Source organism: Neolamprologus brichardi, chromosome 23, assembly GCF_056152115.1.
Source record: "Neolamprologus brichardi isolate AB-2024 chromosome 23, ASM5615211v1, whole genome shotgun sequence".
In the NCBI taxonomy this organism is placed as follows: domain Eukaryota; kingdom Metazoa; phylum Chordata; class Actinopteri; order Cichliformes; family Cichlidae; genus Neolamprologus; species Neolamprologus brichardi.
In genome coordinates this window covers 42387794-42399578 of record NC_142125.1, presented here as the reverse complement: position 1 = coordinate 42399578, position 11785 = coordinate 42387794, and the positions used below count along the sequence as shown (strand labels likewise).

At 41.9% G+C, this 11785-nt stretch overlaps 1 protein-coding gene across 1 annotated transcript in view; it reads right to left on the bottom strand.

Moving 5' to 3' along the window:
* The window catches only part of hecw2b (HECT, C2 and WW domain containing E3 ubiquitin protein ligase 2b), a 51884-nt gene that overhangs the window by 19569 nt on the left and 20530 nt on the right, over positions 1-11785 (bottom strand). Inside the window, exons 9-14 of the mRNA XM_087836947.1 lie at positions 8631-9520; positions 8347-8488; positions 4981-5082; positions 3134-3284; positions 2906-3009; positions 2689-2813 (exon numbers count right to left, since the gene is read on the bottom strand). Coding sequence (XP_087693073.1) covers positions 2689-2813; positions 2906-3009; positions 3134-3284; positions 4981-5082; positions 8347-8488; positions 8631-9520 — 1514 coding nt within the window. The remainder of the gene's footprint in view (positions 1-2688; positions 2814-2905; positions 3010-3133; positions 3285-4980; positions 5083-8346; positions 8489-8630; positions 9521-11785) is intronic.

The window sequence follows — 11785 nt, the reverse complement described above, 5'->3', positions numbered from 1 at the left end:
AGTGTTGTAGTCTCCCTCATGTTTCCCTGTGTGTTAGTTATCCATGTCCTAGTTTAGTTGTATTTTTTGTGCCATTCTGCAATAAAGCAGCTTTTTGAGTTTAATTCCTGTGTGGTGAGTCTTGCGTTTGGGTCCTTCTCCTGCCTGGACACAGCCGAAACATGACACTCAGGACTTCCTACTTTTTTCATATGGTTTAGAAATACCTAAGAGGCAGCAGGAGAGAAGGAAACTTTAAATGACTGGTGAAAGGAGAGAGCTCGCTGATATATGATGGAAAGAAAGAAGGTCAATATATTTTGTGTGCAAGAGACAATCTATCTTGGAAGAATGCAAGGCCAGCAGCATTAGAGGATTCAAGAGGCTCTAATGCTGCACTTTTCTTTTTCACTCACTGTGTGTTTACACACTGCAGTTTCTTTCCCACTCTCACCAAAACACTTCCTCAGAGGGGATCATATGATATTGGAGTTATCTATGTTTTCTTTGTGTTATTGTAGGTTCTTTGCCTTACAATGTAAAGCACCTTGAGGCAACTGTTTTTGTGTTTTCTTGGCTTTATATAAATGAAATTGAACTGAACAAATATGAGCAAACTCACAAACTCTTTGTGTAGTTTATTGCATATTGCATCTGCTGGGTGCAGCTGCTGTATTTCACAGGGAGATAAAGGAATGCAAGCTAACTTGACTTAGGATACGACAGGATGAAGAGGTAAGGAGTGCTCAGCGGTATTTGATCAACTGCAAACTTAAGGCTTACATGTAATGTCATCATTTTAATTAGCTATTCGTTCTGTATATGTTGCTTTGACAAATTGTGGATTGTCATACAGTAAAATGTTCTGCAAAACAAACTAAGGTATTGTACTTTTGCGTTAATCAAATGATGATGAAAATACGAGTTTTAAGGAGAATAAACAGGTTACACTGTCGTACTATGGTGAGTTTAAAGTTCTGTGTTGAACCGGTTCACAGTGGTGAGGCGTTCAAGAGTCAGATCAAGTTTTGCAGATATTCGTTTGTGATACTTAAGAGTTACTCCCTAAATTCAGTATTTATACTACCTGTATTTATTTATACACTGTCCAGTATTAAGTATAAACTGTATAGTGTCAGTGTAGGGGATGCACATCAGCCAGGAGACAGGAAACATCTGCTTGCATCTTGTTGAATTCAGTTGTGTGAATCCACAAAAAGCAGCAGCAGGTCAGCTGATCACAGGCTGTACGCCATGAAAATCTAGTTCACATTAGAAATTATTCATTCATATTTAAATGTTTTAGATTGATCATCAAACACATTTTAACATGACTTAAAATGCAGTTTTTAAATGATTTTATTTATTAAGGGAAAACGTACATGTCCCTATGTGTAAAAAAAAAAATTTCCCTCTCTAATAACTAATAACTGAACCTGAGTGTATTTGAGCTTCTGATCAATCAGTCTGAAGCCCAAATACTTCCTTAGAGTGTGGCATGATGCATTGCTTTTTAAGATTTTTAAGCTGCTTTACTTTGTCAGCCAGGATCTATTTGAGTGACTTATTGATTTAACAATAACAACAATAATAATAATAATGATTTATTTGAGAGTGTTGATGCGGACATATAAAAAAAGGTCAAAAAGAGTTTCATGTCTCTGTGGATCTAGAGAAAGCACATGCTAGGGTGCCAATAGAGGAACTGTGGAGGTGATTGAAAGAGGATTTCATGATCCTGGGTCTTTTGACTCAGCGTTTTGAGTTTTAGTTTATTTTGATGTTTATGGTTCATGTTTAAGTTCATTTGTTTATTAGTTTCCCCGTATGTTTTCAACCCCTCTGTTAAGTCTCCTTTGTCCTTTATGTGTTTCATAGCTGCAAGTTCATGTTGTCACATCTTTGTTTCATTATGTTTCCTATTTTATTTTGAAGAGGTTCTGTGTTCCTGTGTTTAGCTTCACGTTTCCCCTGTGATGTCGTTATGCTCATTTGTTTCAGGTGTTTCCACTTCCCTCATGATCGTCCTGTGTGTATTAAGTCCGTGTGTTTTCAGTCATTCCTTGTCAGGTCGTCTGCTTTGTTCATGTCATGCATCCAGTTTTTGTTCATGTCTCCATGTCAGGTCCCACGTACACGGTTTTATCTTAGTTCACCCAGTTTAATTTATTGTTTAGTTTCACCTTTGCCTTTTGTTTTGTACTTCTTTGCCAGCCTTAATAAACAGCTCATTTTTTGTCTGCATTTGAGTCTTTTTTTGCAATACATACAGTCTGCCTCAGCCAGACTGTGTCAGAGGAACTGGAAGTCAGGAGTGGCAGAGAGTATGAGGATAGTGGTGAGGTGTCGAGTAAGAGTGATGGGGTTTGGGGGTGGGATTACATCAGGTATTCGCTTTGAGCCCCTTAACTATCCGTGGTTAGAATCATAAACTATGGCAAGCAAAAAGCTGTTTCTATTCTTTTGCTTTTATTCAAAATGTTTTTTGAATTTCTGCCAATGAGGAAACAAGGAAAACACTCTTCTGACTGACACAGATCACAATCTATTTACATTTTTCTTCAAAATATAACAGTAGAGTAAGGTTAGGGTTATCATCTTTGATGACCTCAAAGGGTTAATAAGTGCGTTGTTTAAAATCCCTTTCTTGAAACAAATGTGGTCTGTTATGAAAAGAATAACAAGAATGTAAGTAAAAAGTGTCCATACAGGGTTGGAATGCAGCACAGTGAAGAATTCAGGGCTGGTGAGGAACTTGGCGCTAGGGGACTGAAGCAGCAGGGTTAGGCGAGACCTGGGACTGGACTGTGGCAAATTGCTGTCCCTACGTAGCTCTGCAAAAAATACCAGAATCGTCAAAATAAAAAAAAGAAAATCACAGGTGAAGAACATGGATCAGGATTTTGTGCCGTGTAGAAGGGGCTACCTGGGAATGAGGGTTGCATATCAGTCTCATCAGCTGAAAGCTCATTGGGTAGCTGCTCTTCTGGTCTACTGTCGTTGGTCATTGTCCTACGTATACTTTGATACCTGCAAATTTATGTGTACAGTAACAATTAATGATAATGTTGCTAAAAACAAAAAAAATTGGAAGTGGCAAATTGGACGAACATCTAGTTTGCGAGTCTTCATGTGCATATGTTTGTTTTCTGACCTGCGATTTAGCTGTTCCATCTGCTGTATGGAGTTAGACCTCTGAAGAGTTTGCGGGGCCGGGGGTGCGGTTGGACGTTGCCATGTTGTTGTTCTGTTCACGTGGTCCACATAGAAAATGCGACCATGGCTGTCTATGCGAGCCTCCCAATCTGGATCACACACAATGCAACAGAAGAACACATATAGTAGTTCTCCAAAAGATTCTGTTCATCTGGACGGAGCGTTTTGTGGGAGGAACGTTTCATCACTCATCCAACTGACTTCCTCAGTCTGCATCAAGACATATAGTAGCTGTTTTTCATGAAAGGATATAGAGGTTTCTAAACTAAGGTTTTATGAACAAAAATGACACAGTAGATTATATATAATTATATATATATATATATATATATATATATAAAATTTTGGCCTTAAAGTTACAGAACTACTGACTACAATCTACAATCTAGCTGTTTTTAAGATTAAAATACAAAACTGAACCTGTGGCTTATGGGTTTATTACAAATTCTAGCATTTAAAGCTAAGGTTGCAAATTCAAATTCAGTAGCAAATTCCACATCTGAAAAATAGTAACACACATTTGTGTCAACTTGTCTAGTCATACATACATGTAATTGGAAAGGCCTATTACAGTATTTTCCACATTGTAAGGCGCACTTAAAATCCTTTAATTTTCTCAAAAATCAACAGTGCGCCTTATTCTGGTTGTGCTTACTGACCTCGAACCGATTTTATGTGCTACACGGTGCTCAAAAATCTGTCAAAAATGTTTTAGTACAACTTTGGTAAGCTACGTAGCCGCACCGCTTGATGGATTGTTGGAGCATTATGGCTACCGTAGTCAGGAGCCTCGCAAAATAATCTGGGTCCTAAACTCAGTCTACTTCAGGTCCCAAAGTCAAACGAACACTCGGCATCACTGAGAGTTAAAAACTGTCTAAATTCTTTCATCTTTAATAAAATGATCAGCGTTGCTGCTTTACCAGGTGTAACAATTAAGTTTAACATCCAGGCATCCATGAAAACAGAGTTTATTAAATTTAACGGAGTTACCAGTTAGCAGGAAGTTAGCTCGCTAGTTTTCACCTAAACATGATATAGCATGTTCTGACTGAGAGATTTCTGAAAATATTAAAACGTACAGCTCTGCTGTCACTTCCAACATAAATGAAGACAGAAAACTAAACAGCAGTGATGTTTGTAGGGTTACTGAAGTTGGGCTAGCTGCTATATAATGATGTGCTACGTGATCGTAGCGACACAGCTATGTTAGCATAGCATAAACACAGTGAAGCTGGAGGATGAACGCTAACTTTTTTCCACTCGTTAATGGGAGGGTTCCCGATGGTTAGAGACAAATGCAATCGCATGGCAGGATGCTGTAAACGGACCAAACTTCAGTCAGGAGAACAACTGAGTCAATCCATCCACAATACGAGGTTAGTCATTAATATACTGCAACAACATGGGAATAGAGCAGCTGCAGAGAATTTAACATTAATGAATCAATGGTACGGAAGTGGAGGAAGCAAGAAGAATGAGATGAGTAAAGTTTGACTTATCTGACTGTTTTGTTTCACCTTATAATCCGGTGCGCCTTATGGTCTGAAAAATACGGTATCTAAATTCCTTATCACAGCTCCTGTGCTATATCTTAATAGTTCCTCAAACTGCTTAATCCAGAAGACTTCTAGGGACCCTAGTACCCTATGCATCAACCCTGACTGCTATACACAACCTTCAAACTTGAAGGTATCTGGTAAAGAAAATATGTGTGTGCGGTTTCTGTGCTGTATTGTGTACTTTAATGTTCTTTAAAACAGACATATACACACACACACTCACCAGGAGGGAGTGGTTCATCTACTCTCTGGTAGCGACTGATGTCATGGCGAACAGATGGCAGGGAGTGAACAGACTGGTGGCCATTGACCTGTTCTGTGGCACCTGGATAAAAACACATAAACAAGCACATAAAAATTAGAGCATCAAAATGAATATAAGAAATCCAAAAAAGTAAAAAAAAATTATGGTCATGGTTCATAACAGCTCTGCTACTTAATATAATTCAATAACATGAAAAGGTTAAATAAACACAATTGTTCCCTTTAAAGCCAGTGTATTATTTGTTTTGAATTAAGTGCCACTACAGTCTTTCATCTTGCGCTGGACTGGACCCCAAATGGCACAGCCATACCAGGCTTGGCACAGAGAAAAACCTATTGACACTTGAAGCACCCATCTGTAGGCAAAGAGCTGAAAGGGGGGTCACTGGTCACCAGTCTGCCCTCCTGTGTGTCTTTACAAATTTCCTGTGCATGAATCTCAGGATTTTGCTATCCATGCACTGCATGAAAAGTTTAATGTGTACGGTCCGACTTTGCACATGTGCAGTAAGGATCGGGGAGTCCTGATCCGTAACTATCTTTCGTTTTTGTCGACATTATATTGAAATGTTTCATTATTGCAAACAATTACTTATTGAGATACTTATTATTCTTAACATCTTAACAGATACTCTGACCCTTAACTATCGTAAAATGCTTCGACCAGAAGTAGACACCTTTCGCACATGCGTGGTACCGATCGGGTAGTGACAGCGACAGCTCACTGATTTTGAAGCATCGGTGGGCGCTTTGTGTTTACGTCCTTTTTGCTCTGGATTCTGAAGGTTTTATCTCTCTCCAAACAATATTGACTGAACCAGCAGCAAAAGACGATCCAAACTACGCTTCACATAAACATCATCATGAATTCACTCTGACTTTTGCTGTTTTGCTTCCACCAGGATAAAATCACACTTCATGTAGAGCTCTCTCTCTCTCTCTCTCTCACTCTCTCTCTCTCAGGAATAATTTCCCATCTAAAAATCTCTTTTTTGCATTATTCGCTTAATTATTACCCACCAGTCTACGGTGTCAGCCACTGTTTTGTTTTGTTTTGTTTTTTACTTACTTCCAACAAGAAAGCCAAATTTCTGCTGTTCTTTACTGAACAAATTTCAACTTTTTAAAATTATGCAAAATTGCAAAATGCTTCGCTGTGTCTCTAATCAAACCTCTGTAACTTTGCTCTGCTTCACTTCGTTTTTGATCTACTGCTATAAAAACCCAGACCAGGAAAACCTCTATGTTTTTCTGTGTTTTATCCTCAGTTACTTTGACACAAAGGAATCTGCTGTGATGCTCACACCTCTGATAAAGTCTCACAAGTGTCAGCTTTCTTTTTATAGATATAAAAATATAGATATGTACTGATAAGTGATCAGAATTATAATATTTCTGACTGTCTGAGGCAAAATTTCCCCGATTCAAATCGAATCGTGGATCAAATCGATTCGGGACCTTGTGAATCGAATCGATTCTAGAAATCAGTGACGATACGCAGCCCTAGTCAAGAGCTCATATTACCCCAGTTCTTCAGCAGCTTCACTGGTTGCCTGTAGAAGCCAGGATAAACTTTAAAATCTTACATCTCACGTACAAGTGTATCCATAAGTCTGCTCCTTCCTATTTGTGTGACCTGCTCCATATCACCACTGTTTCTCGCCCTCTCAGATCCTCATCTGCTGTTCATTTTACTGTTCTGTCCACACGTCTCATCACTGTGGGGAGCAGAGCTTCCAGCCCCTCTGCTCCTCAGCCCTGGTGCTCTCTTCCTCCAGCCATAAGAAAAATTATTCAATATGTTGTTAAAGAATTAGGTTTGTTACACATGAGGATAAAACTACAGCAGAATGTTGAGACTTGTATTCTTCTTCTTACAGTATGTGAACAATGTGGACCCAAAACAGTACAAACAGAAAACTGCACAACATGATGACGAGCAGGCAAAAGCTGAGGGTACAAATAAACACGGAGACACTTGCAGAAAGTGAACATACAGGTGCAAGCAACTGGGAAATCGTGGCTGAGGAAAGTAGAACTGAATAAAATACATAAAAAAGACTATCAAAATAAAACAGCAAATAACATACGAAGGAACACTTATAACCAGTGTTGGTCAAGTTACTCAAAAAAAGTAATCAGTAACTAATTACTGATTACTTCTCCAAAAAAGTAATCCAGTTACTTTACTGATTACTTATTTTCAAAAGTAATTAGTTACTTAGTTCCTTTTTAAAAACACGATTTACAACCTGAATAGGTGATAAAGTGATAGATCTTTCAGCCCAATTCTACTTTTTCTGCATAATCCATCATACAAAATGTAATCAGATGGAAAAGTCTCTTTTTAAAACTTGTTTTATTAGTTTTAATCTTTTAACTTTATGCATCAAGCAAAAAATTTAATTATCTGCAACATTCTCTGACTGGAAGAAATTAGTTTAACATTTAAACCTATTTTCTGCACATTCCAGCACATAAAATAAAATATTTTTTTTGTGTTTACACTCAGTCTTTCAAATAGATGCAAGTAAAACACAGCAGAAAATAAATAAAGTCAAAGACTAGCGGTCCTGTTGCTCTATTTTCACCTGTAAAGCAGGAGTGGGGTAGGCGGAGGTTTACCCTGGTGCAGGTGTGCAGCGGTCAGTGGAAGAATCCGCGAGTTTCTCTGTGAGTTTCCCATTACGTCGTAGCTACTCGGTGCTTGTTTGGAAGTTTAGGGGTTTTTTTCGCTGTAAAAAGAAGTTTTCTTCCCACGCACAACGGACACTAATGTTTTTGTCACTTTTTATGGAATCAAACTCAAAGTAAGGTCAGTACTTCCACGCTTTAAACGCCGCACGCTCATACTCTCTCTGCACTCGATATATGATCCATTGTTGATCTGCACACAGCTGTTGTCACGAACGTCGCGCTCGCTTACGTCACTGTCATGAGACATTCTCGCAAAAAAATCACGGTTTTAGTAACGCAGTAACGCAGAGTTCCTACGGGAAAGTAACGGTAATCTAATTACCGTTTTTGCAATAGTAATCCCTTACTTTACCCGTTACTTGAAAAAAGTACAAGTAAAGCATTACTGCCCATCTCTGCTTATAACTATAAAACCTAAAGACTAAACTGCGAGTATAAAAAGCAACCGGAGATTTGCACAATCAAATGAAAAACTATGAGTGAAAACAAAAGGAGTCCTTTGAATGTATTTGGTACTCCTGTATTTTATTATTATTATTATACTTTACATAATAAAAAATGAAATCGTGTTTGAAATTTTTTTCAGTGCCTTCAGCAAAATGTTGATACTTTTTGTGACAGAACCTACCAGCTTTAGACGTCGTGCTTCTTCCTTGCTCAGCCACGCAGGTGGACAGGGAAGGTGGTGCTGGCCCATTTGCCTCACTGCTCGACGACTCCCCCGGTTCCTCCTCTGCCTTTGGAACAACTGCTTTTCTTGTTCTCACTTCCTGAAAGAAATGAGAGAGGAAACATGCAGGGGTGAGGCTTTGTCAAAGCTCTGGTCAAGATGACAGTGATTGTCAGCAATAAACTATTGATAATCTATAGTTATATTAAAGAGGGATGATGCTCCTAAAGTCATAGCCTCACCTGAATGGGTGAAAGAGGACCAAGTGAGGGATTGCAGTGTACTTCTGGGGTTTTCCCCATCCTGATGCTGTGCTCCTGACTTGGACATTCCCCTGGAGCGTCTCCAGATCTGACTTCAGCTGCCTCAGCCCTTGATACCTGAGATGAGTTGGAAGCTGTAGCAGTTTCTCCAACAGCCTGTGCAGCCATTGCTCTGGCAGCTTCTTCAGTTCTATCTGCTGATTGTCGTGTCTGTATTGGGAGTGCAGCAGCACCTTCTTGTGCTCCTGCTCCAGCTTCAGGCCCTGCAGCGTTGGCTCCAGACTGAGAACCAGCAGAAGAACCTGCCTCTCCCGTGGCCTGAACTCCAGGCGCTGCCTCACATGAGCCCTGTGACTCGCCTTTTGAACTCCCCTGTGGAGACTCAGGTGTAGCTGAGTTGGTATTCTGCTGTGTTTTTGTTTCCAGCGATTGATCCCAGTGCTGCCCAGCTCCTTCCTCATCCTCATCTGAGTCGATGTGTAGCATGGCACTGAGCCGTGTGTCTGTGGGAAAGCTGGAGCTGAGCTTTGGTAACGGCCCTGCAGCAGGTCGGTCCCCAATGCTCCTGGGACCTTCGAGGGAATCTAGGTAGTCATTAAGTGACACCTGCCTTTGGGTGAAGCTGCCAAGAGCCACAGGAAGCAGATTCACCTCTCCCACTTGCCCAGGCTCCTGCCACACACTGTCATCGCCATAGTAACATGAACCATTAACATATAAGGCGCCCTCATCAGAACCCATGCGAGAAGGTCCACATGTAGCACCTAAAGACGAGGAGAGCTGATGGAGATCTTCGTCGTCAGAGGGACTCCCAGGGTCACCGTTCATCACGCCACCCAGGATCGTTCCCAGAGGGTCTGGCGAAGCTTCTAGAGCAGAAAAGAGGACGGATGAGAAGGAGAGGATGTGACAACTGAGAGATAAATAACGTGTGCTTTCATGACATGTTAGCAGAACAAAAACAACACCTCCCACTTCCTCGTCTTCTTTCGGCTGTTTCTGTTTGGGGTTGCCACGGGGGAACATCTTATTCCAGCTCGCTCTATCTCTAGCATCAGAAAACCTTAGCATCTTCAGCTCTGTCACCTCCAGCTCGGCCTCGTGTCTTTTTGTCAGTGTCACTGTCTCCAAACCACTCACCATGTAGACCAGGCTTTGCTACAATCTTCTAAACGTGCTCTTTCATTCTTGCTGCTATTTTAACAAATCACACGTGACACCCATCTCTACACACTCCACTCTGCCCTTATCTTGTTCACCGCTCTTGTGTACTGTCCGTGTCAGGATCTGGAGACTCGACTGGAAAGTGCTATCAGGCACCTGAGTTCCTTGGTCTCCACCCCTGGGCGGAGCCATCTCCCTGCTGCAGTCCTGCACACCTGAGACTGATTCGGGACAATCAGGTTGAGGATTTAGGGCCCCCTCAGACTCTCCTTCACCACCAGTTCGTCAACGACCTCACGTTAGTATTGACTCTACGGCTTTTTTGCCACTTTTTCATTGTTAACCTTGGTTTCAGGTGCTTCAGATTTCCTGGACCTTCGTTGTCATCACCCTCGACCCCAGCTCGCCTTGGATTATCTTCATATTCATAAGGAATACGAGGACCCTCACCTGCCTGCCCTCCAGCCTCACTCCCCACCTTGGACACAGCGGACACAACTGGACTACCAGCGCCTCTCCCTCAAAGCGAGATCCACGCCGATCACCAGTAAGCACTATCAGTCAGTTCCACCTCTGCTAGGATACCTGCCGTCTTCCTAACCCTGTTCTCTTTTTGTTTCCCAGACGCAACCTGCTAAATCCCCGTTCACCCCCCCACTGACCCACGGCTACTTCGTTAGCAACACCTTGTCACGGTTGACTAAATAATAAACACTGCAAAACGTTTGAGCCGTCTCTGTTTGTGGTTATCTGCAATCGAGTCCAATTTAGCTATCGGCCCGTGGCCACTGTGACAGTCGTGGCTTTGGAAGGTTGACCACAGGTACTTGAACACAGCCTGCTCCTCACTATTACGCCTTTCTTATTTACACACATGTATTTTATCTTGTTTTCACTTTCATTCCTCTTCTCTCCAGAGTATGCCTCCACATGCATGCGGCATGTGGATCTTGGTCATTTTTTTGGCATGTTTTTATGGCCATTGCAGTGCTTTTGTTTTTACATTTTGCAACACACCGCTGCTGCCCAGAGTTCCACAGGAACTCGAGAGGAGACATCAGGCCAGAGCAAGAGTTAAAACAAGGAGAAGGAAATATAAATCCTCTGTTCCACTATATAAACTGTTTTTTGTACCACCATCAGCTAATGGTGCAGCAGCGTGTAACATCATACGTGCAACTGTTGATGGCCTATAGTGTAAACACACAGAGGCATTGATCACCATCAGTGGTTATTTTAACCATGTCAGTCTAGACTCCACTCTGCCAACTTTCCAGCTGCATGTGGACTGTAAAACACAGGACAATGAAACGAACAACAACTTCTGTTCCCTTTCAGTCGATTCACTCGGTACAACACATAAGTATGGACATATATACACGTCCCGCAGAGCAGCCACCGAACTGGAATCGGACCACCACCTTAGTGTGCAGTAGACCAAGCAGAAAGGACAGTATGAGCCACCGAAGGGGCTGTAACATCCAATCGATAAAACCAAAGCAAACCAAAGTGTGCGAGAGAAAGTTCATATCCACAGACTCAATGGGTTCAAACGGGGGCTACAAACGGCCTCCAGAGTTACAACCTTGGGCATTTTATTTGTGCAGGGGGTTTGTGCTTGGGAGACAGTGTCAGGAAAGTGCAGCGCTCCGGGGCTGACAACCTGAACAGAACTTAAGCGGAACCTCATGGGCGGCAACAGAGGGGTGAAGGCAGCGTCTCCCTGCCGCTGGACCCCTTCTCCACTCAGAACCACAGCTAGTGGGGCTGAGGCTTTTTCCTCCTGGGTTTCAGATCCCGCTGGGGGCCCGAGGGTGGGCCTTTGCTCCTGCTGGCGTGGAGCTCAAACCAGGAATGTCTGGGAATGATGTCACGCAGAGCTTCTGTCTGCTTCTTCCTCAGATCAAATCTAGCCTGAATGGCTTGGAGTGAACATCCGAATAACCCAGCCGCAAACACGGGTTCGTCCA